Genomic DNA, 26,732 nt, shown 5'->3' on the forward strand with positions numbered 1-26,732 from the left:
TCACTGACAGCTGTAACAACTTCAGAACAAACAATCAGAACAGGCACAACATGTCCATTAACATGCACTCTCTATAGGAAGTTGGTTGATTTTCCATTAGTGATATAGAGCACTTTTTTTGAAGATCATTTTAGTATTGTCAGTCTGGTTTTATAGTTACCAAATTGATTTCTCACTATACAAAAAGTGCCCTGTCAACAGACTTCTTTTTTGGAAAGCGGCTTTACTTACGCAACTCTTAGAGTCTCTAGTCGCCAAAGAGAACGAGCATGAATTGACACAGCACCACCTTCATAATGGACAGTTCTGAAAACCAAGCAAAGGTACAGATTAAATGCTCAGCAATGTTGGAAGAATTCATCATATGTGTTTGCTCATTTACCTACATGTCTCCTTTTAAAACCACCAAAACAATTATTGCAAGAGTCAGATTCAAAGGTTATCAGACTCAAAACCAGCTCTTATCAATTAAGCCTGTAGACTTAATTACTCAAATTCTTATTTCCTTCAGCATCCATTAATGCAATGTTCATAACAAAAAGATTTATACAGTGTTTGCTTAGACATCTTTCTTAGTGTTTTAATGATAGAGAATCAAGGATTTTTTTCCTTTTTTTCCATTAAAAGCCTGATCATTACAGTATTTCTAGAATCTAACAAAAATTATTATAAATATTTGTGATCACTCCATACATCTGACAAGAAAAGCAGTGTTCTCTCAGAATTTATACTATTAAAATAATCATGCAACTTATTACATCAAATTATGGAAATCCACTTATTTGGCACTGTATTTTATTATAATATAATTATATTTATTATATAATATATATTATAATAATAATATTTTATTATAATAAAACCAAAGTTTCACAACCACACTGATACAGTATTCACATGTCAGATATAACAGCTTCCTATTTCCAAATTTTAATAGGTACTGACCCCTCTAGTCCCTGCATTTAGCTAGAAATCTAGGTGCTTCTAAAAAAGTCAATTAAGCCTGAAAAGAGATTTAGGGATTTTTTTTCTCCATTATTCTATAGACAGGTAAGTGATCTATACTGGATCCACAAAATGGTTTAGGTTTATGGTCACCAAAAGCCCTGAGTAGATAACCTGGCTTCTTTTCAAAATAAACACTGAGGAATGTGATGAGCATTAAGCGCCATCACCCTAGATTTACGCAGCTGTTCTCTGGACTGATTCCTGCCCTAAGACACTGCCAGAATTATAAACTTAGGCCTTGGCTCTGGGAAAATAAATGAAGAAGTCACTTATGCAAAAGAGTTCTGTCACTATGCTTATCAGACCAAGCAAGTCAGGGAACACTGCCAAAAAACGGCCTAGCTTTACTGATCCTGGAAGAGCTTATGGACTGCGTAGATAACGTGATCTTCAGCCAAGATAAAGCACTGACAAAATAGCCGGAGACATAACTTTAGGGACTATTAATACTGAAATTGTAGGCCACTGTTTGTTAGAAGCAATTTTTGAGAACCACAATTTAGGAATCAGGTGCTTAGTACTTACTAGGCTTTAGCTTTCAAATCCCTCCTGTGCCTATAATACAGAGGGACTGAAGGCTTAGCACAGAGGAAAACTAGGCATTGAAAGAGATTGTTCGAAACCAGAAGAAATAGTGAATTAGAATCTACTTCTCAGTACTTCTAACCATACATTAAACTACAGATGTGCTAAAATTCATCGCAGAATAGGCTAGAAAGTATTAAGGAAATAAACACTCTCAGACATTGCAAAAGAATGACAAGATATATAGGGGGGAAAAAATGAGTCAAAACACAAAATAAATATTTCTCACTACAGTTACAGGACCAATCACACTGAATATTCATAACATATGTATAAATAGAAATTCTGGCACATGCTTCATGTACCAAAAAGAAGTTAGAGGTGCATAATAAATATGCACAAAATCCTCCCCATGACCTTATATCCAGTATTTTCTCCATGTATTGTCTTATTTGTTGCAATGGTTATGGTGCCAGGAGCAACTGACAGGTATTGGCAAGTCTCTCATAGCTCTCTCACAGAAGGGAACGAAATTCAAAGTCAATCTTATTTTTTTATTGACATTTGCCTTCAATAGTATAACAAAAGGAAAATGCTAAACAATCTTGCTTTCAGCTGCTTCTCTGTTCAGGCACTCTCTGGGCATTTGTTCAAGTTTTTGTCCTACAACTAATAGACTGGGTTTGTCTTGTAACATCTAAACAATAATAAATCAGATGTCACCCTGGTTGGTCTGTTTCAGCTGGGGACAAGGCGGGTTATGTTTGTGGGGAGGCTGTTGTTGTTGTTTTTTTAAAAGTCAAAACATTCTGATTACATCATTACTTATTTCAAGATGAACCTCACTGACAAAAATGCATTTGGAATTCTTGCACTCACGTAATACAAAATTTAGACTCTTCCTTTCATTTTATCTGTGTTTTTCAAGTCACTATATATAATCTGAGAAATAAGGTTGAAACAAAAGCTTAAATCTATCTGAACATTCCATTGTTAAGTTGTTACCTCATTACTTTTTAGGGATGAAGTTCTGTCTCACAGTGAAAACCCTGATGATACCAGTGTCTCAGTCTGAGAACTCTTCTAAAGCTAGCTTTGGATTACACATACCAGTTGGATCAGTGTAATTTTAAACATCTAAAAAACTTCCAGTTATGAACTTAAATGAATGGCTTCTCATGGGCAAAGTAGTTTTCTTTTATGTGACTGTCCATCCATTATTTCCTTTCCCTGTTCTTTAAAAGTGAAGCTATCAGTCACATGAGAAAATGGGGAAGAGATTGAAATGAAGAATTCCTAAATGAAAATGTGCAATTTGTTTACCCAAGGAAATAAAACGGATCGTGGGATTCTGTCTTATTTTCATGTAAATGATTCTAGCCCTTCTAGGGCTAGATTCTTTCGATTCTTCTCCCCATCCCTCTGGGAGCGGGGAGGAGGAAGAAGTTAGGGGGAAGGGGGGCAGTGAGCGAGCAGCTGCGTGGTTCTGAGTTACTGGCTGGGCTTAAACCATGACAAATGGGTACAGGAGCAGAAGAGAGAGTGAAGGCAGACAGACAGTAATAGCACTTTCGGGACAAAAGTCAAAAAGGCACCAGCAAAAAGCCTCAGCTAAAAACTAAGTGACAGCAATGTGGAGAGAAACTGAGAAAGAGAGTCCTCCACTGGGGAGTGGAAGGCTAGAGATCAAGGATCCCAAGCAGAGAAAAACTGCACATTACAAAACCTTATTATGAAACTATAAGTAATGTAAATCCATGAGGAAATTCAAAGCAACAGCTAAAAAGAGAGGATAACAAGAGCTACAATGAGCATTCAGTCTTCTAGAAAGCCTGGAATACTTTGCACCTTCTGAACCATATCCATAGCACTAATCCTTGGCTTTTATTTTTTTTTCTCCCTATTCTTTCCAAAGCAGTTTATTTGCATATTCTACATTGATGGATTAACAATATAACCACTTTTATTTCAAATTAAAGTATCTATAAGGAATTCAGGACCTTTGAGAATTTCAGTTCATCTTTACAATAAACCTTAATCTAATTAATTAGTTTTCTGTCTATGACTGTATGTTAAATTTAAAACATATTCTTTTCCTGTCTGTACCATTAGTCTATTTAATTTTCCTTAATAGAAGGAGTTACTAGAGCTGGAACTTGCCTCAGCACTTGTCCTACAGGGCCAGGGGCTGTGATTCTAGCACCACGGACTGTACCAGCAGTGCAGGCCCACAGGTCATTACTTAACGGTGCTCTCCCTGGCTTGTTCCCAGCACTCTCCTCCAACTTTCTAAGACGGATCTGAGATGACAAGGCAAAGCGAAGGTAAACATCAAAAAGAAAGCTTGATATCTGAATCTCTCATCTTCCCTTACAATAATGAATTAATTACACAGCTTTAAAATAGATTACCATGTACCAAAATCCCTGGAGCATCATTACTGAATTCATCTTATTATTATTGTTCAGCAGAAGAGGGTAATCATTTCAGTGAAATTCACTGACTACAAAGGGGCATTAAATGAGGTTAAAATAAATTATATTAAATGACAGTGTTTCAATACCACTGAAGTAGTTTTGGTTCAAGAACCTGTAAATCCTAAGTACCAGAGCAAGAAAATACTGGAGTAAAATTCAGTAACTTGGAATGAATCAGGGCGCCACAAATATGGCATAAATAGCATAACAAGATTGTACCTGGACTATACACAAATGAACTAATAAGATGGCAAAGTTCAAGTTAAAGAAATTATTTCACTCCCTTCAATGACAGGCAAGGCTGTTCTGTTTCTAACTTGAAAAATCAACCACTGAAGGGCTCTAATGGATTTTTTCGAATTCCTAAAAGCACAACCATTACTCTTCAAGGCTCATGGGTTGTTTTGGCCATGGAGGAAAGGTTACTGATTTATGCTGGCTGAAAACTTCCTCAGTTCACATTTTAGTCATAAATAATCCTTCACACTCACCATATCAAGAAGTATATTTTACCCATCTTAAGAGAATGGCATTGAAAGGAAAGTGAAAAATGAGCTGGGATTTTTGACTTTTAACACTTTAAAAACCTGTATATCCATTTCTGAGACTAACATGAAGTGTTCAATATAATAATATAATTTACAAAAGCCTTAATGTGATATGTTTAACCCAAAGAAACTTTAAAATGCAGGAATGACAAAACTGCCTCTGAAACTAGGCTACACATACATATTTCCTTATGAAGGCCTATTCTCATTGGATGTTTTGAGAAACTGGGAGTCTGTTTTACTGTCATGGTTTAAGCCCAGATGGTAACTCAAAACCACGCAGCCACTTGCTCATTTCCCTCTCTTCTTCCCTCCCCCTTATCCCAGAGGGATAGGGAGGAGAATTGAAAGAATGTAAATCCCACGGGCTAAGATAAGAACAGTCCAGTAACTAAGTTATAACACAAAACCACTACTACTACCACCAATAATAATAAGAGAAATAACAAGGGGAGAAAATATAAAACTAAACCCAGGACAAAAGGGAAAAGGAAAAGAAAACGATAAGCACAAGTGATGCACAATACAACTGATCACCACCTGCTAATCGATACCCAGCAGAACCCGAGCAGCAATCTGGGCCTTCTGGGTAACTGCCCGCAGTTTATATACTGGGCATGACGTGCTGTGGTATGGAATACCCCTTTGACTAGTTTGGGTCAGGTGTCCAGTCTCTGCTCCGTCCCGGCTTCCTGTGCCCCTGCTCACTGGCAGAGCGTGAGACTGAGAAGTCCTTGATTGGAGTAAACATTACTTAGCAACAACTAAAAACATCAGTGTGTTATCAGCACTGTTCTCAAACTAAAGTCCAGAACAGAGCACTGCACCAGCTACTAAGGGGAAAAATAACTGTTACAGCTTAACCCAGCATATCCACATGAAGTGATACTTTGCAAACGCCTGGAGCACTTCGCTCTCTCACAGGTTAATTTCTTTCTGTAATGATGTATTTCTGAAGGGTCCAAACTGCACTGCAGTCCTCACTTTAAAATACATACTGCAAGTCAAAATGCAAATTAGTTGCAATGAGGACATTCATGGTCCCCTTCTGCACTGGGAACTATGAACATTCACAGCCCTACTCCTGTGTGCACTTTAACTTCTAAGCAAGTATGAATGTGATGGGCTATAATAAAAAGCAAGCATCACAACCCAATCAAATAATTTTGATTACATACTTCCACTGCTATCTGCCATCAGGTTTTGGGTACTTCTAAGTAACAAAAATGAAAAACAAAACCAAAACCACACACATAGAAAAAACACTCCCACAAAGTAATCCAAAATTCTACAGTCATGAAGAGTATTGTATTAATAGCTAGTTGACATTTTTACAAGAAAATAAAAAATTACACACATAATACGACATCAAAAATGTAATAAATTCCTCGTAATTGAACAGTAAAAATGGGGGATGTTGACTAATTCAATTGTGATGGGGAAAATATCAGCTTGTTTATTGTAATATTTTAAAAATCTTTGCTGCACAACTTGAATTTATTATGAACATTTCTTGCAAAATTTTTTAATTAAAGGATTAAAATAATGGTAAACAATATCACAGAAGCATTTCAATGTATACTCGCTCTAAACACCAACTTCTACCATAATTAGAATAACTTTATTCATTCCTTTGATATTATAAATTCACAAGACTCCTCATTGTGCAATTGCATCTCACCACTCAATACCAAAGCCCCTCTTCAACAAATACAATGATTCCTCTCTACCTTCTAGTGATCATGGTAGCACAGCTTAACGACCAAAAGCTGGACACACAAGCTCAATAATTAAGCAAGGAAACAGAGTATATATTCAGAAAAAAAAAATGTGAAATGCAGAAATAGTCACTTTCTATGACTATTTCTGCCCCCTGTACTAGGCCTCTTGCAGGGCAGATATGGATGACCTTGCCCTGGAGAAAGCTTTGTTAGGCACTGTAATCATGAACACAGTATCTGCACTGTCACTGTTCACAGGCCTCCACTGTGCTAAATGCTGCTCCACGAGAGTATAAACAGCTTGAGAATATGTGTTTTATTTTGGACTTCTGGTAATCTTTGAAACACTTCTATACTCAAATTTATGTAACTGTACCAATGCTCTATGAATAGAGAAAAACAGCAGTTATTTTCAGAAACTGCCTAGGAGGTTCCTTCACATCAAAACCATTTATTCATTCCCAGGATTAGATGCCAGGTGACATTATACAAACAAACTGTTATTTTAGGACTGTCTGATCCTCTATTTATTCAAAAAAAAAAAAAAAAAAAAAAAAAAAGCATAAAGGGGAGGCCTTTGCAGAAAAATAAAAATAAGATAGAGAAATTACTGAGTCACAACAGAGATGGAACTTCTCAGTGTTCCTTTACGCTGCTATTCTGCAGAGCAGAGCTGTTCTTCAGGCATCTACTGGCACAAAGCTAACCAAGCACAACCACAATAATCCATCACCAGACTATTTCAAAAGACAATGAAAGGATAATATGGATTTACACTCCAAATATATCATACTTTACCTTGCCATACGTGCAAAAGTTACAGAACTTAAATGAAAGATAAACTAATTTATTTTACAATTTCTTACTTGCCAAAATTACCCCTACTTTAAAATATAATCCTACCAGCAGTTAAAAGCCACCCATCAAAACAAGGTATGCATACATACTGAAAACTGAAAGGAGCCACAAACTGTCCTTTTAGATATTATTTTGAATGAGCAAGTAAGCAAGAGTCCTAATAAGAGATGAAATCATAAAGGCTTTAAGCAACAACTGAATGCACTAATAATTTAAAAGAAGAAAGTTTAGGGTACAAAGCAATTATACCTATACAGGAAATGTGAAAACAACTATATAGGTACCATTTGTTGTCTATTAGCTCTGTTTTCTGGGAGTACTAGACTGATAAGGGAAAATGTAGGCAGTGCACAAAGAAAAATAAGGATCTGTTGTTTATAGCACTGTCCTGCAGCTTAAGAAATGAACCCTATTCTTCACATGCTATAGGACATAAAGATGCATCATGTAAATGCACAAGCAGAAGAAATTATTTTTTTCTTGACTTGCAAATTCACACTCCTTCATTGTGGTTTATATGTAATGCTAGCCTTGTTGAAAAGAAGAGATTTGTAGTGTGTTCTTAAGCATTCATTACTGAAGTGCCTGATATCTTATAAATCTGGAATTACACTGCAACTGCAGTTTTTAAAAGAAATTTTGCAGGATTTAGACTGAAGTAAGAGCAAGCACTATAGAATTCTATTATGTATCATCTAATCTTTTAATTAATCATTTTAACTGCAAGGATAATAATAGCAGCAAGAAACTCCAAGCTGTAATGGATCTATTAACTAAAATTAAAACACGAACTGATCACATTTCAACTTTCAGCATTTTGAAGTATCTTCTGTGCTTAAAATTATTCCCTTGTCTAAAAATAACAAATAGCCAGGAGGAATTGGTTAGCAGCTGTATAAGAAAACTTAAGTTTTTCTCATTAATATTTAAAAATTCATAGAAGATTTTTGCTATATTTTTATGAGAGCTTCCAATGTCTTGCTCTTATCTTTACAAATAAGAATAAAATAGGAAAAAAAATCATTTCTATTTGCAAACCAAGAAAACTAATTTGAAAATGTATGAATAGCATATTTTTTTTTTTGGTCATGGAAATGAAGCTACCTATGCTGCGTTAAACAAAATATCCCAAAATCAACATTATTATTCAGCAGTCTTCAGACTGAAGGTTGGAATAAATCATATGACACTGCCTTATTGAAAAGCAGCTTATGGTATATTTTATTAGAGCAAATAAACAGGATTTTGATTCATCCATATAATCCCTCCACAGAGACATGCCACTTTGAGTGCCAGCCATTTCACCAAATGAATTTATTGGTTAACTCCGTACTGAGCTGTCATCACTTCTCTACTTCCATTCTAGGATTCTTTCAGTCAAAAAAATAACCATAACTTAAGTTCTAGACTACCATGACAGGTACACTTCAGATAAACACCCAGACCAGCAGCTTTGAAGGAACGGGAAGTATTCTTAACGTATCCTGTCCTAAGGAATTTGTTCTGATACAGAAAAAAAAAACAACACTAAAGAAAGCAACCCATTTCATTCACAGTGTTTATAAGTCAGTAGAGATGACAATAAGTTGTCAAAAATCACTAGTGTTTTTACACCTGGTAAGTGAAATGAGACCTGAACATTACTAAAAAGAAAATGCAAGAGGCTCATCTCCAGAGTTCATCTCAACAATATTGCTCCTTATGAGTTATACGTCCCATCACAACATCTTTCAAAAATCTGTACTATCAATCAGTGACATTTAATACTGATTCAGCAACATTCATTATTATTCTAAGCTAGAAACCTACCTTCTTTGTTCTTCTCCATGTTCACCCGAAGGGACTGTCAAACATTCATCCATGTGACCATGCAATAACCTCAGAACATCCCCTCCTATCAGATAACCTTGAATAAAGGGAGAAAATCAAGTGCATTTGTCTGAACACAGCAGCACATAAAACTATATTTCAAACTGTAATAAATACTACTAGGTTTTTTGTGGGGTTTTTGTTTATGGGTTTGGGTTTTTTTTCTGTTGGTATTTCATCTTACTTTAAAAAGACAGCCAGAAGAAGGGGAGGGTATCTTGTACCCTGGGGAGCCAGCTGAATATTGTCAAGTGAAAAAAGCTCCAAGTCAGCAAGCAGGAAAGGGCAGATTAGGAGAGAGACACAGACAGAGGATTCTACAGTGTTACCACAACTCAGAAAAAGGCTGATCCAGCAGAAACAAGTGAACAGTATCAGTGTGAGAGATACTTCCCTCACAGATTACAACAGAAATGGAGGACTCTTCCATTTTACCTGTCGACTTTTGATTTAAGTTTAGTATTTCAGTTCATGTAGTAACAACACAAAGACTGATTTAGCTAATGTTAGCTTGAAAATCCTTTTAATGTCTTTGGGAGTTTCTGTAAGAAAAACTTCTGGGAAGATCCACTTTAAAATCTGCTTGACTTAAGATTTCCAACCTACAATTACGATTTATTTGGACTCCAAAAGCAAGCTCCTACACTGTAGATCTCCACTGCACCTGCAGGTTCAAAGCCAAGCACCTGGCTCTACAGTGTACAGGTACAGATATGTGTGTTCATAAACTAAGGCATAGAGCATACATGTAACATTACAACATCTGAAGGGCCAGGACACTGAAGCCAGAAGCTGAAAATAAGGCTATAATTCTAATCAGTAAAGATAAAAACAAAACAGATGCTTTTCCATCAGTATCAGGTATCCTACAAATTTTGTATTATAACCTAGTAATATTAAGACTTGTAGTTTTTAAGTGGAATTCAATGGTATTTTTCCAGTCTGACAAACTAAATGTTAACACTTGTTTGTCTCCTAATCTCATCTTCCCTTCTTGCTATAAATATCAAATAATACCAAAATCTGCATTTGAGCACGATGTGGTAACATAATTCCTCAGTTTTATTGTTATAACAAAAAGGCTATTTTAAAAAGTTATTGCAATAATATTTTCAAGCCATGTCTATTAATAAGTAATCCTGTGCAGTAGTATAGAACTTGTACAAGGAAATGGTGTTGAAGACCCAACAGCCACCCTGTACATATTTCACAGGTTTATTCTGAAGCTACAGGAAATCTTTTTCCTGAATATGGACCACGGAATATTTCAGGATATATTTTTTAAACTGTTGAAATCAATACCAAATTAGTATTTATGCAGCCAATTTTAGAATTGAGTTTTTAAATTCCTGATTTTGACACAGAGGGATGTGTCCAGGTAACAGCAGTTACATATATTAATTTTTCCATGGACCTGTGTCCATGTAATTCTGGAGATGTTCTGCCCTGAGACCTTTTAAAAAAAACTTTTTTGGTTTTGCTTCATTTTGAAAGTACCCACATCCATTTCACAGTGCAGAATCAGCAGAATTACTTGATCTGACTCTAAAGCTGTGTTTTGACTTACACAACAAACTCACTTCTGCGTAAGCCAGTTTTGCAGAAATGCATGTAAAAAGAAATAATTTTCTTTTAACTACCTCCCTCGAATGTCTTAGATCATTTTACAGACCATTTATCTGTTATTTTCACTACAAAGTAGTTTCATTTAACTGAGTTTCACTTACTAATCTGTTTTTAATTGGAAGTTTTGATTAAGAGAGGGTATTCAAGTGTAGATATTCCTATTAATGTTCTGTTTATGAAGATGACAAAGCATTTCTCAGATACTAACAAAATTAGCTTTATTTTCCTCTTTCCTCTTTTTGAGGGAATTCTGTAATTTGGATAGTTTTACTGAGGCATATACATTGAGGTCTTATACACTGTCAGATTCATTCTCCCTTCATAACAAGACAACTTTGACCACAGGAACATTTGCCAGTTTTGCTAGAATAAGGCTTTTGCTCCAATTCTTTCTGACACCAAAGAGCTGATCTTCTCTAGAAAAGATACTGCTTAACAAAGATAATATCTATACCTGAGGAAAGTGAAAATGGGAAGGCATAGTAACAAAGAACAAGCAGACATGCATAGAAACACACAGCTGCGAAAATCATACTACACCATTTTCCCATGATTTCCCGTGGGTACGAATGTATAACATGACACTATCATTGTGGAGTTCTGCTTCCCAGACAGGCAGGTCTCACTAGTGAAGTTCACCAACCAGACAGACGTGGCACAGAACAAACCTGGATCTCAGCTAATAAACTGCACTGGCATTATTAACATGAATGCTACACCACTGCTGCCAGCAGTGGGATGATGAGGAGAATGGAGTTTTATAGGAGGTAGCAACAGGTTGGAGAGAAGGTTTTCTCCTCTCATCAACAGGAAGGGCTTCTCCCTAAATTTTAGGACACTTAAGCAATGCACTACCTGTAACCATGACCACATACTGAGAATAATCTGAGATAATATTTTAAACAATAACCAAAAGCCATTTAAAAAAAATTAATGTTATGAATGCTGTCATACCTGTAGCAAAATGAGATTTGAATGAGCTGCTCAGTATTTAGAAAAAATTATGTAGAAAACCATCAGTGTCATTTTCTCATTTATTAGATTGAATGTCTACATAACAGAAACCCACTCCCACACTTGGCAGAATAATCAGATTTTTCAGATATTTCATTTACAATCAGTCTTTCAATAATTAAAGTCAAGTCGACCTTACCTTGGGCAGCTTCACTTCCTGAACTGATTGGTGCTACACTCCAGAGCGTCTGCTGGAAGGCTGCATCAACATGTAAACTACCATTGCCATAAGAGAGATGCTAAAACCACAAAAGAAAGGGGTTTATCTGGAGTTAATTAAAAATCTCATTGCAGGATATAAAAATAGTATCAAATATTCTCATTTGTTTCATACATAAATTGTTCCTACTAACTACATGAGTAAACACAAAGTCAGACAGAATCATCAGCTGTTTGGGGGTCCTAGACCACAGCAAATACTCTGAAGCACTGATTATTACATGTAGTGTTCTTACACTGGTGGTATTCTTTCTGTACACAATGGAATTTTCCACAGAGTTTGAATATTGAAACATTTATCTGTATTTCAAGTCTAACTTACCACTTAATTATTTCTTTTGGGCTACTGACTTCTTAAAACCGCCATCAGGTCAAAGTAATCAAGTAATCCAGTAACTGACCTTGTAAGGCACTTAAGAGAGTTTCCAAGTGCAGTAGCATTTAGACACTTTTATCAAAATTTTATTTTAAACTAATGGACAGTAACAGTATTCATACATTGGTAGCATTGGTCTCAGTTTCTGCATGTTGAGACCAACATTAAAACCTTTTGGGTAAAATTATTAACTATGCAAAAGATAAAAATGGCAATGGAGGTCAGAAAGGGATACATTCCCAATAACAAGTGCAGAGTTGTTCTGTCTTCCTGCCTGTCATCTAGCCATACAGCAGTACAAACAAATAGTGCATTGGCTAATTTAGAAGGCTCCCCTTAAGCCAATGACATAGAAATAAGGTATTTCACAAAGCCATGTCTCCACCACACCAGTGTCATTCAGTGCATGGAACATGGATGTTCAATGAATGAACCACCACCTCACTTCTTACTTACACTTTCTGCAGTTACATAGCTTAGTCAATGGCAGATCAGGCTGAGAAACTACAATCCCCAGCACATCTCCAGGCCCATTCCTGCCCTGTGGGCCTTAGTTTTGTCAGGTTTCCTCTGAGATCACTACAGATTCCAGACAACGAGCAATTCAACCAGTGCAGTAAAAAGGAGTATTACTTTTTGAGAAAAACACATCAGAGTAGGCATAAGAGGAAGAGGCTAAGTCCTCAGTCACTTTGATCTGCCATCAACAAAGTACTTCTTGTAACTGTGTGCTTTCTACATGTTAATGATCTTAATTCACACACAATGATATCAACTGAATTAACATTCCATATTATAGACAGGACATTGAACAAAAATACATTGATGGCATCTCACTTCAAAGCACCTGTGATGTTTATCCATTTTACTCCAGTAAGTATGTGTAGCTCTTATTATAACCCAGATGTCTCAAGCTGACCCACCAGAGCATTACACCTTTAGGAAGTATGATTTAAATGACCTAGTACAACACATGACCACCACAGCAGAGAAATCAAGATTGTATCTATGCAATTCTCTTCTTTCCTTCAGTTCCCTCAATTGCTTGTTGCATCCTTTGATTTACAATTAAAGGCAGGAGTCCTGACATTTACAATTTGATAAGCTATGGTGTTTATCCCCTGGAATCATCAATCCATAGCAAACAATAAAATGAACCTTTGACCATGTAAAGAAAGTGCCCTGTCAATGGATATTCAAGGATTAAATTACATCAAATGGTTAGAAAAATCCCAGCAGATTAAAGATCACAGAATCACAGAACATTAGGAATTGGAAGGGACCTCAAAAGATCATCTAGTCCAATCCCCCTGCCGGAGCAGTCTTAATCCCGGCATTGCCTAACTTTTCAGTGCTGTACTTTACAATCTCAATGTTGTTTAAAAGAAATCTGCTGCCTCTCTATAATTTAGTTGGAACTTACCTGCTTGGTATTGTACTTTCAGCACAATAAAACTATCAAAATGAAACTAATTCCACAACACAGTGTCGAGAATGTGGACCTGGCACTCACACTGCATGGTAGTTTCCATACCTGCTACCTGCTTCAAACCTCCATAACCAGATCTGTGTTAGCTGGCATAGTATCTGACAGAAGTAGCAGGTTGCTGTTACCAACAAGGACCACATACCTATCTTTTCAGGCATGCAGTAATATGTGCAAAGCAGAAATACGTTGTGGTCAGGAATCCTGCTGTCTGTTCTAATCCTAGCATGGGTCTTCACTATTACAGGCATGTCCTTCAGTTTTCTGTCTCACCCGAACAGTATCTTTCCTGTGCTGGTGTCCAAGCTCAGCCAAAAAAGCTAGATTTTTCTTCCACACTAACAGACTAATGATCTCCTAAATCAGCATTTAACCTGCCATAGGTTCTTAACCACTTTTCAGAATTAAATTATAGTAATTTATGAACAGAGGTTAACATTACAGTCTGCTTCTGACAGTAGTTACTACTATAGGCTGCTTCTTCAGGATAAATTTCAAGACTCAAATCTCCCAGAATACTACAGGTTTCCCAACTGAATTCACTGTCATGTTATAAACTCTGTACTGCTCTTCAGAGAAGTCACACATCTCTGTTCCTAGGTTTTCAAAAAAAGCCCACTGTATTCAAGCTTACTGAAGAGCTAAGGAATCAGATTATAATTTCCACAAGAACACTTCAGTTTTGATTGCAGCAGCAAAGCTCCATCTGCAGTAACTGTGAATACCTAGATGATGTGTTTTAAATTTCAGTCAAGCCGCATCAAAGCTTCTGTTCTTCAAAACATGCATGCTTGCAGAGAAAATCATAAAGAAAGGAAAACTTTTGCTTCAGATTTTCTCTTGGCTAAGGTGTGTCAATACTAACACATTATCTATCAGTGTCTACTTCTATCTGCACTTTACATTATGATATCTCTGCCTTCAATTTCAGGCCATTCCAACTAACAAGACTAGCAAAAGAAAAAAAATAATACAGAAGGTTTAGTTTCTGGTACATTTTGAGAACTGCGCACAAAGCACAGCACTTCCCAGAATGCTTATGGACTGCACACAAAAGCAGCATCCAAAGCACCATCAACCACACTCCTTCAAAAGTTAGTACCATCTAGTACAGAGATGGAAGCTACAGACATGATCCAATTCAATCTGCTTCTCTTCTGCACACCGAGACTCTGACAGCCTTTGCTATTTCCGCTTTCTCTCTGTCTTAAAATTACTACAAGGACCAGGACAGAGAAGCAGTTTCAAACCACACAGGCACCTATCCTCAATGATCCTACAACCTCTGAGATGGTCCAAGACCATTCCCACCACAGGTACACAAATGAGAACGCATGCAGAGTGAGAGGGAACACTTCATACACCTCTCTACTTTTCCTTTGTCAGTCTGAGAACAAGCAAAACAAAACTGGAAGATGCTGACTGGAGGTATTTCTGCCTTGGAGTAGAAGTAAAAAAGAAAGTACCCGTATATGTAGAAAAAAAAAACAAAACAAAACAAATCACAAAAGACCAAGCAAACAAAAGCCAACCTATACTCTCTCCTTTTTTTCTTTTTTTTTTTTATTAATTAGGAAAAGGAAAATACTTTACATAAAAAAAGAAAAAAACAAAGCAAAAGATGAATTAGTAACCTTTAGCAAAAATCCAAAGGTTAAACTAGATGCATTGTCTCCAGAACCAAAGATAACTGTTTGTTATCTTTCTATGTAGCAGGTATAATTTCTATTAAAATTTATTACCTGAGTCAGTGAAAAGTATTCTGTAACACTGAGTATCATATTTACACTGTCAAAATAAATGAAAATATTCAGTCACAAGGAAGGAAGATATTGAAAAGAACTCAAAATAATAACTGCATCTGTGTAAAGTTTTTATATCATTTTCTTGTGTTTATGTCTAAAGGTGGCAATACATTTATATTCATTGAAATGCCTTTGAATACTTTGAAAAGGTCTGAATAAATATTGGTAAACTTACAACTGCAGAATAAAAAGTTATTATCTAAATTTTGACCTAAAGTAGGTAAAGCCCAGGAAATTTCAGACAGGTTTCAAGATCTACAAAATCTTCCTTTCTTTGCATTTTGCTGAAGTGGTTTAAACAGTTGGCCAGCAAATCCACAAGCAAAGAGAATTTTTCCATTGATAAAGAGAACTGTCAGCACTAAATTAAGCAATTTCAGCATAAATGCCATCAGCAAAGGAAGAGTAATAGCTAAAACCCACAGATACCCCAAAATTACCATTACGACTCAGCCATCAAGGATCACCTAGTCCATTGTTGCATAGCTGACGGCAGGTAATTGCAGATGCATGTCAGGAAAGCATGAGGATCCATCCCACAGAGGGTAGAGGAGGGTAGTCTGCATTCCTCCTCTCTATATTAGCTTCCTTTCTGTTCTATAAGCACAAAAAGCCTGCAGCAAATCAGCTACTATGCTTCCACGTGATTATCATTTAGTTTGATTAGACACATGAGCTTTCATTAACAAAATGCTAATTTTACAGAAGCAAGCATTAAAAGTTAGGAAATGACAAAGTAGCACATGGAAAAAGAACTGCTTCTGGTGAATACATATATTACAGTCTTCAGGGGCATGATCCTGTACTATTTTTTCCACAAGTGCTGCCTCATTGTATATACAGGATAAAGGAGTTCAATGCATGAATAGCTGTGCAGTGCTTGGTTTTCTCATCAATCTTCAGTCTGCAGCCTCATGCTTTATTCAATATAGTCAATTCTTCAAAGCTTTGAAAGAGGATTATTAATTTTCTCATAAGCTTTTCTCTTGCTACCAATTACAGCATTCACAAAACACAATTAACGAATTCATTTTCTCAAAATCCCAAAGGAGAAGCGTTATAGCCCATTTTCCAATGGAGAATGGTGGTACATAAGATTACACTAAGGAATTTTCATTAATCTAGGATGCCCGAGTTGAGGTGACAAGGACCTTTTCAATTCCCATTGTAGACTGCATTATATGCAATTTAATGTTCAAAGCACATCTTCTGATCAGCTTGGTTGCATGTATCAAGACTGAGCAACTCTAGCAGAAGGAGACCTCAGAGCCACAATTCATGTAAGGAATATTCCAGAGAAAGGATCAAGGGTTAGTGACCTCTTGAAAATTTGCCTGGTATATAAAAAAAAAATCTGCTCAGCAAATTCCACAGCAGAGTCTGGCACAAAATCTAATTCACCAAGAAAATAATTAACTAAGCATCACACCATGATCCTTCACCTGCAATTCATAGCTTGAAATTTCATCTTCAAAGTTGCTTCATTCTACAGCCTCTCTGTTCCTCAGACCTGACACATTCATTGAACATTTATCAGCAGTGAGATAGCGTTCCATAAAAAGCTACTGTGACTATATGTTTAAAAGATTTCATAAAAAATATATCAATCCCATAATTTTTTCATTGGGCTTGATATTTTCAAAATCAAATAAAATTATTTTTGTGGTATAATTTATATGTAATTTTCCTTGGTTAAAATAAAAGGGCACCTCTCCTCTCCTAAGGTTAAGAGTAGGTGGCATCATACTGACACCCACATGAACCACAAGTAGAGAAGGAAACTTTGAAACTAATTTGTAGTCATCTGCCACCTACGTTAACAAAATCACCAACAGGACTAGGCTATCAGTATAACAGCATTGACTGGTATGCCTTAATACAACAGGTTGCCTAGATAGTTGCTGCTAGCACTATCTAGCACTCTGTTTTCCTCTCCAAATCATTATTCCAGTCCCATCTCTCTCATCCAGCCCATCCAGGTTCCCAACACAGTTACAGCCTGCCTTATTACCCAGATTTAGGACCACGTCCTGCTTCAGAAAGTTCTCCTCAGACCTACAAAGCCTTAGAGTGGTCTTCCGGCTTTTTTCTTGCTCAACCTATTCCTTCCTATGGCAGCCAGCATTAGACTTGTTTCCAGAAACTCATTACAATTCCCACCCCTCAATTTTTTCCTCATTTGGACTTTCCCTGCCGGATCTTTGTCTGGCAGTTTGGTTCTCTCCAGCCAGCCCACTCCTTTACAGATCTCTCTTGTCCTTCATTCCCAGTCCCACTCCACTGGTGGCTCTATCAATGCCCACTCCTTCCTTCTCACCAGCTTCTTGTCCCAGGTGATTTGTTAGTCCCTTACTGCCTGTCTGTCTGCCTTCAGCTGCCAATCTTTCTAGCCAGTCATCAAGTCCCACTCAGTTTCCTTCCTTTCCAAATCAGACCCAGGCTCCTGTTCCGGCTACATCACCTGCCTTTTGTTCCTCCTATTTTCTCACAGCTTCCTCCTCCACATATCTGAAATGACAGCAGATCACCAGCAGCACAAAACACTGAGTTCTCAGCTGTCAATACAGTGCCTGACTTCATCCCCTCCTTGAACCACCTATTATAAGGAACATGTGGTTCCACCAAGGTTGGGGTTTATTTAATTATTGCCTGTAGAGACAGTTTAAACAGTTCATTAACATTCAGGAGGTGTAAGAGGTCTAGCTTATCCAAAATACACAGAATCATTAGACTTTAGCTGCTAAAAGAACATGCCAAAAAATTCCCTGGGCATGACCAAGCTGCATTTTTTCAGGAGAATGTTTCCTGATTAAGTCTAAACTTAGCCTTAAGTCTCTTAAAGGGAGACTTTAAATTGTTTTTTCCTTTATTTTTATCTTTTTTTGTTAGAAACAAGCACACCTGCGATATCAAGAACATTCCTTCTAATTTGCTGTGCTTGTCACAAAGCAAGTGATGCTCAACATTTTCAGAAAAATGTGATGAATTTTCTTAGTGATGCAAAACCTTTTTGTCTTCCCTGTCACCCAGCCCAGTGACATCTGACCTGCCCTGGATGAACTGAAAAAAAAAAAAAATATCTCAGACCAAAAAAAAAGAAAAATATTTTTTTCCACATTACAAGCACTTGATTCTAAGAACTCGGAGGATTTTATGAGGCAGAGCAGCTTGAAAACCTTAATCACTGGGAAGATCTACCAGCCTCCACAATAACATTTCAAACTGTACGAAGACTCTGTGGGAACCACGTTATGATCATCAGTGTAACAGCAGCTCAGCACTACCTTGGCTCCACTAATTTCAGGTTTCTTGATGCATACTCAAATTATTTTAATAAAAAATTTTTTTACTGTTTTTTTTGACAAAAAGTAAACGATTGCTTTCTTCTGTGGAAGTTCAGAATTCCAAGTCCAATTCTGACCTCCATACTCTCAGGGAAAAAAGAGAAATTAAAGGGGAGGGGAGAATTAAATAAATAAACAAATCACACACTGCGGTGCTTACACCAGCAAATGCTACAAATATTTAGAAGCTGCCTCAAGTATCTGATTTTTTGAAAAGGAAGTCTGCCATCATTGTTAACTGTTTATTATCAGTTACTAACGATAAAAATCTTCAAGAAAACCTTGCATTTCAAAGGATATTCCAATTAGGGAATTTTAGGTTTTAAAATTGAAAAAAAAAAAGGTCATTTAAGTCAAAGAAGTAAACCTCAAGGCTTATTCACAGATTTGCATAATGCAGCTGCAGATCATCATTACAGTCAGGACAGCAACCCTGTAACTGTATATATAGCAGTGCAGAAATTGCTGCATCAGACTGAAATCTGTGCACTGTAGATTCAAAGTTGGGTTTTTTTCCCTCTTTCCTGTCTTCTAAGACAGAATAACACTGATACTAATTTTCAGTTTTATCTTCATTTTGTATTTCAACTTCATGTCTAAGGGATTCTTCTTGATTTACGTTTAAAAGACTAAGTTATTCAGAGGCTTCATCAATTTGAAAGAAATTACAATAAACTGAAATTCTAAATTATTGACAATTGGTAACTTTGAAAGCAATCATGGTACTTAATTGACAATAGGCAGAGGTAAATCTCAGCGCAGGGGTACATGTTATTATGTACAAGATGGGGAAACGTGGTAGAAGTATTTGTTCATCAGGCTGCTCTGCCTCAAGAAAGAAAATAGAGCAACTCTGCCTTGAACTTAGATGGTTGCAATATTTATAGCAGAACATCTTTTCATTCTGTGCTAACAGGGTTCAGCAGAGCAAAGTTTCTCCTCTAAAGGATCTGGCAATTGCAGCTTTTGTGTTGTATAATGCTACAAGCACTTATGTAAGTGCTTTCCCTCAGAAATCCAGAAACTCACTGTACAGGTAAAGATAATGAGAGTCAGAGCAACTGATGACTTGCCCAGGGAGACTGCTGTGCATCAACAAACAGCCAAAATCCACCTCTCTGTGTCTTTAGCTTACAATTTTAACACTAAATCTTCCTATCAGTTTAGCACTGAATTACTGCAATTAAAAAGATCCAGGCAAAAAAAAGAATAGTCAGTTTTTCCGTAATCTTTTTTTAATGAAAAGTGGGGAATGAGAACTACAGGAAAGTTCTGAAATTTTCTTAATATTTAATAGTGGTTGCCAACCAAATTAGGTCTAAACACTAATCTACTGACTACCTTGAGATCCTAAAGTCACAAAGTCAATGGGGAAAAAAAAACAACTAAGCGATTAAGATGCACTCAGACAACTGGAAGACTAACTTCTGGAGCTGACGTAGATCTGCTCACCCTTTCTATTATACAAATTAAATTAAGATCTGACTACATTTTGAAAAAAACATGCCCTGTGAATGAACTCTATTCATCTGTTATTTTCACATGTACATCTTTGCCCCAGGATTGTTAACCTATTTGTCTTAATTTGGAAAGAATTAGCAAGTTGCTTGAAAATGTAAAGCAATATTGTACTAAAAAGATGACAATCCAACCCTATTCCTAACAGCATATTGACATAGAATGTTTGACAGAAAACTTAGCTTTTTCCTGAGGTTTTAATCGTAGAGTACACAATGTACATAAACCTAATGCTCAGCATCCCTCTGTCAAGGGATGCATCTGAGGAACTCACCCTGTTTGAATTTCTATACAAGTATCATTGCTTTATTTACAGTGTTAATACAACTACTGAGTAGGTAGGAAAAACACAAATAATTTTAAGATTGTGAATCCATGTAGTTCACCAGCTCTTAATTTAGTCTGGAAAAACATCTGTTCATAAAAAGGTGGTGGTGACTGCATGTAAGAGCAAAATTAATTTGTTGAATCCTTGCTCCTTCTTACTATCAAATCAGAGCTGTGTAACTGAAAGAGGTTTAATAACTATTCGTTAAAATCTAGCTCTAGACTATTTTAAGACTATAATACAGAGATTAAAATATCAAGAGCATAATTTCTCTTTATGCTGAGAATACAATTTATTTTTAGTATATTGATATTTTGCATGGAAGATGCAGTACATGCATTAACACCATGTGCTGAGAAAAATCAGTCTCTGCAATCAGCATTATGTCTCTTGCTGCATAAAAGTACATACAACAGCCTTGAGAACCAACATTTTACCAAATCACCGGGGCTGATTTTTCCGAAGCTTCCAGCAGACCGATTTTCATCTTATTTTAATCTCTTTTTTTTTGGTTTTTTTTTTTTTTTTCCAGATAGAATATTCAGGTGTTTGCAACACCAAGAATAAGAAAAGAAATTCATCTTAAGTGTTGAAGTGTTTCATGACAGAACAAATGGGAGACACTTCAATGAGGAAGCTATTTAAACGAGAGATAAAAAAAGCAGCTACCACAGAAAGTCTTAAAATACTGAATTATATTTCATTATTTAATTATGACATGTCCATAGCTCTCTATATTACATTGTACATAATCCTAAGAAAATATGGACATTTTAAGGCCCACAGAATGCTGTATACCTAAGTTGAACATTCCAAAATTTTGTCTTTAAGCTTTAATTTAACACGGCTGTTAACTGCTGAACACTCACAGGGACTCTGAACGCCGAAGTTGTGCAGTTTGGACAGATTTTTTTTTTTTTTCTATATTTTCTTTTTTTTCAATAGTAAATTTTTCAACTTCCACTACTGAAATGAACACAAATCAGTTTAGTCACACATATCAATGGCACACTTTCCAGACCTTCATAGTCTCATCTTGCAAAATGGTATCAAATACCAGTTTAAACACCCTAAGCTATACTTTTGTGGAAATTTAAACCACACTATAGTATAACACTTCTATTAACTCTTTCTTCTGTAGAAGCATGGTACAGACACTTTAACAGAACTTACCAAGTATCTTTCTGAAGAGACACTGACTAAAATAAGATCATCTCCAACACGCACTTTTTCGCCTTCTGATCGTTGCTTGGAAGCAGGATGGATGGTCCACCAGCATGCCTCACCTGTATGATTATTAAGTAATAGCAGAGAAAGAAATTAAAAAGAAAATGCCCACCATTATTGCCATTACTTTCACATTTATCTCGGTCCTGAAGTTCTGATCCAGTTTTCAGCTGCGTAAAGCAAGTGTCCATGTGTTTTCAGTAAGTGCACCACTTTGTCAGAAACCTATCTGGAATTAATATACATATACAGAAAGCAGCAAGAACTCTGGAACAGTGATTTCAGAGTTAAGTAAGAAGGCAGCACTCTGTTCTCTACACAACCTGGTCCAACTTGCTGTTGCTGAAGAGCTTCCTTGTCATCTTCATTCTATGTTATGGGAACAATGCCAAAGAATATTCCACCAAGAATTAGCACAAAGAAGTGGAGCAACCCATCACTAAGGGGGAATAAAAATAAGCAGAGAATCATAGAATCATGGAATAGTTAGGGTTGGAAAGGACCTTAAGATCATCAAGTTCCAAGCCCCTGCCATGGCCAGGGACACCTCACACTAAACCATGTCACTGAAGGCTCTGTCCAACCCAGCCTTGAACACTGCCAGGGACACCTTGGGCAACACTACAATATTGTTTAAAATAATATTTGAAAGATCTCACAAATCCAAATTCAATTATGTTTTTCCACTTCTGTGCCTCTAATTACCCAGAATATTTCTAAGTACTAAAGTCACAGATTCTGTTCCTATGATAAACCTTAGTTTCCTGAATGAAAAGCATGCTTTTCAGGAAAAAACTCTATGCTCTTGGAACTGTTCAATTGTTACTGTTACTACTGTTATTACTCCTAGCTAGAGAAAGGCTTTAAAAACAGTCAATTTTATTATTTCATATAAAACAATTACACCAAACTGATGTCATTGTAAAAAGCTATATCAATCTTAAAAATACAAATAAATCCAAGTCACCAGCAGTTCCAAAACTTAAATAGAATATTTAAAATTTTTATTTAAAATAAATATTAAAATAAATAACTTATTTAAAATAAAGTTTAAAAAATTTTCAGCGGAAGGCTTCTACAAGAACAACAACTTGAGTCCTTTACTTAAATATAAATGTATGATGTTGACTCTAAGTATCAATATATCTTACAGAAAAGAAACTGCATAATCTATTAGAAAACATAATGTGTGAAACATGGGAATATTGTTTTGGTTTAATCCTTAAAATAGTCTTAATTTTTGCATGATTTATAAGTATTTATAGGTCTCTTCCAATTTTTAGACTGAAAGTATTCTTCATTATATAATCTTTTAAACTAGTGTTTACCTGTTGTGTCCTCTTGCAATCCTACATCAAATGCCAGCTTATCCATTGAAGATCGAGATGTAGAGAGGCAGCATAGATACTATCAAAATAAAGAAAGCATGCATCACTAGTTCTGCTTAATTCTGATAATGCAGTGAAATACAAAAAAAGCCACCAACCTACTAATACAGGATTCATTATTCTTTCATTATCCCCACTAGTTACTATCAAGGGCATATATGCCTGTGAATGGCACTCAAGGAGGCTTGACAACAATACATGTTTTAAAATAAGGTAGTAAGAGTGGAAATAAAGGAGCTGGTTGCACTGAATTTCAGCCGCATGAAACCTCACTTGTAATTAAGGAGGTTGAATGCCATATAATTCATCAAGGAGCTGAAGAGTAAGGCTTCTGTCCAAAATATATGCAGGAAGGTATTTCCTTTTCCACTCAGTCTTCAACATAAGTCTAGGTTGCCAGCCAGATGCCAGCTGTGGATTCAGTCACAGCTTATGCAGTATGCAACATCCAAGAGAAAAGAAATAAGACATCATCCATTCAAAACACACTTCATTATGGAGCTAGACTTACATTTCAGCATTCATTCAGATATGAGCAGCTTGGTTTCATACTTCCAAGCATTTACCCCTCACAAAGGTTTCCCTTAATCATGGGTAAAATACCTCTTCAACGTGAATAAGTCTCCAGATATCAGTAAATGGCAACAGTCTGGGCACTTTCAAACATAACTTTCATACAAAAAAAGAAACCACTGCTGCTGTCAACTCCTGTTACATACCATGCCACTGTAGGAATGGCGCAGCAAAATTGCATGCCCGTAGAGTAGCGTTCTATGGCCACCACCTTGTGCAGACTGAAAGATAAAGAGAAGTGATATACTGGTATGTTGTATTAAAATGGAGCCTTTGAGAAAGAAAAAAAATAAAAAAAGAAATCCTCATCAGTCTCTCGACTTCTGAGACAGAGTTGATTTCCTGATAAAATACTATTCAGGGATTAGTTCAAGAAAGCAGTTTTATGAATGTGTTCCCTAGTTTTGATTGCCTCCTAATATAATGACCTTTTAAGTCCTTGGGACAGATCTAAGTTAAAATTTGGGCAGCCAAATCTAGAAGCTACTTCTCTATTAGACTTTTCCTATTGGAAGTGCTCAGTTCACTAATGAGGAAAATGCTGTACTTTGTACATCACTTATTTGGTATAAAATACGTTCTAGAATTCCTCTTCCTTGGGCTGAAAGCATGAGGTTGCTAAAGAAGAGCAGCTTTGATGCATCACGCTACCCTCTACATTCTCAGGTACTGTTAAATCTCTCTATATTCATCCATTTTTCCTCCAAATGATCATGTTTCTACAAAGAGGGAATGCTGCAGGAGCTTCTGGAATACTGTCCCTGTTATACCAGAAAATATTAATGATACATCAACCGCACTGAAGATCATCAACCTCCAGACTGCTTGCCCCACAGTGTTGAAATGCTACCAGACATAATTGTCTATCTGCTAGGCCAGGTAAGTGCTCAAAGACATCCAAAATAACTAGACAGGATTTGGGGGTTCTGAAAATTCAGAAATCATGACTGAGTAAATGTTCCTCTTGAGAAATGCAGCATAAATCTTTAATGAAATAAAATTAAAATGATAAAATTCACTTTTATCCCAAGAAACCGCAACCATTTTTTCCACAGTATTTTTATTACAGTTTCTACTTATCTATAATCAGTTTAACCACTCATGAAAAAATACATTTTGTTAAAGCATGAACAACCCTTCAACTTCTGCTAAACATTTAGGAATTCGTTAGACTGAGATGTAGCTGAATGACACTGGTCAGGATCAGAGACTGTCTGACAAGACACTGTCAAGAGCATTAGTCCATATTCCTCTGACAGAACATCTCATATAACTCGATGTACATCACACTCTTCAAGCAGTTATCGATAAATATATATTTTTGAGTCTATAAATGTCACAATGCCATAAGCAGCATCATTCTTTCATATAGGTCCCCTCATTTAATCTCCTATCTACAGCATTTACACCCTTTCTTTTATCACAGAAGACTGACCTTCTGTTTGACTGCAACATCAGAGTCATTACAGAATAAATTGGAAACAATCATACTATGTTATCTCTCTGGCAGCTTCATTTCAGTGCTGAAGATCAATTTAACTGAATGACTGTGATGGCAACACACAATTATTGCCCCTCATTTACTGGTTGTCCTTCCTTATCTTATATCCACTAGCATAATATTTGTTGATCTTCAAGTTATTTGGGCTGTTATAAAAGCAAGGAATATGTGGTGAAAAAGCAAATAATAATCTTAGCACTTTCAAGAAACTGCCAAGAATTTCTGGCTTTTATTTTTATTAAGAAGAGAGCATCTTGACAGACACATGGTATATTTTGAGTTTCAACAAACTGCATGGCAGTCAAAATGCAAGGAGACACATTCCATAATCTCTCTGTAAGACTGAGTGACATGAATTTATTAAGAAAGAATAAAAGTCATGGCCTGTCACAGACACAGTCTTGACAGTAAGACATGAAGACTTAGCTTTGTGCTACCATTAATATCATCACTTTTTCCAAAGGCACAAGGGAAAAATTACAGATTTGATAATGTCAGGACCATTGTGCCCGAGATGAATGCTGAATTTCTGCTTCTCACCACACTGGGGAAGAGTGGACAACCTGCTCTGACCGTACTGCCTTACCAACATTTCTGATTTGCCCAGAAGCTTTATCAACAGCAGTCATAGGTACCCAGCCAACAAAGTCCCGAATATGGGCAAAAATTTGAAATCTCACTGGTATTTTTATCAAAATTATTCTGGGTTACTAGCCATAAATTTGGTACCTAACATATAGATTCGGTTGCCTGTTGCACAGAAGATTAGAGGAACAGTATGATCAACAAAATTACAGCTGTGTTATCTTTCCCTTGTTTTGGCCACATAAACTTGTCTGTCTAGCATCTACTTTGTTAAATGCCCATTTGTAGACAAACAGGAGAAAGGCGGGCTCAAAAAACTTTTCAATCATTTGTATGACAAATCAGGCAGTGATTTTTTTTAGAAAATTTTTCTCAAGAGGATTAAAGTAATTCTTCTTACCCTAAATTATTTTGCCCATTAAAAAATACAAGCAGGTTTGCTGTTTCTTAGACAGATACAGAGTTGCAAAAAAAATTTCAAGCATTTTCCATTTAAAGGTTTCTAAGAGACAATTATAATCAAGGCATCCACACGGAGGGAAAATGAAAATTTGAAACAGAAAAATACAAGAGAGGCTAGAAGAGAAAGCTGGTACTTCCATTTTGGAGCCTGTGTTCCAGGATATATACACACCTATAAGTTAATTTCATATATTAAAGGCTCATTTCTTAAATAAATACTCAGCATTTACCTTTATGCCAGAAGCTGCATAGTGAGTAGCTGCTGGGCCATGAC

The 26,732-nt window shown here is 36.3% G+C and overlaps 1 protein-coding gene across 1 annotated transcript in view; it reads right to left on the reverse strand.

Annotated features, from left to right (window-relative positions):
* Positions 1–26,732, reverse strand: part of RYR2 (ryanodine receptor 2) — a gene marked incomplete at both ends in the record, with an annotated part of 387,777 nt that overhangs the window by 209,840 nt on the left and 151,205 nt on the right. The window contains 6 exons of the mRNA XM_080615870.1: positions 232–306; positions 8,947–9,043; positions 11,786–11,885; positions 21,896–22,008; positions 23,278–23,356; positions 24,057–24,131. Coding sequence (XP_080471996.1) covers positions 232–306; positions 8,947–9,043; positions 11,786–11,885; positions 21,896–22,008; positions 23,278–23,356; positions 24,057–24,131 — 539 coding nt within the window. The remainder of the gene's footprint in view (positions 1–231; positions 307–8,946; positions 9,044–11,785; positions 11,886–21,895; positions 22,009–23,277; positions 23,357–24,056; positions 24,132–26,732) is intronic.

This window comes from Psittacula echo, assembly GCF_963264785.1.
Source record: "Psittacula echo genome assembly, chromosome: 4".
Lineage (NCBI taxonomy): Eukaryota > Metazoa > Chordata > Aves > Psittaciformes > Psittacidae > Psittacula > Psittacula echo.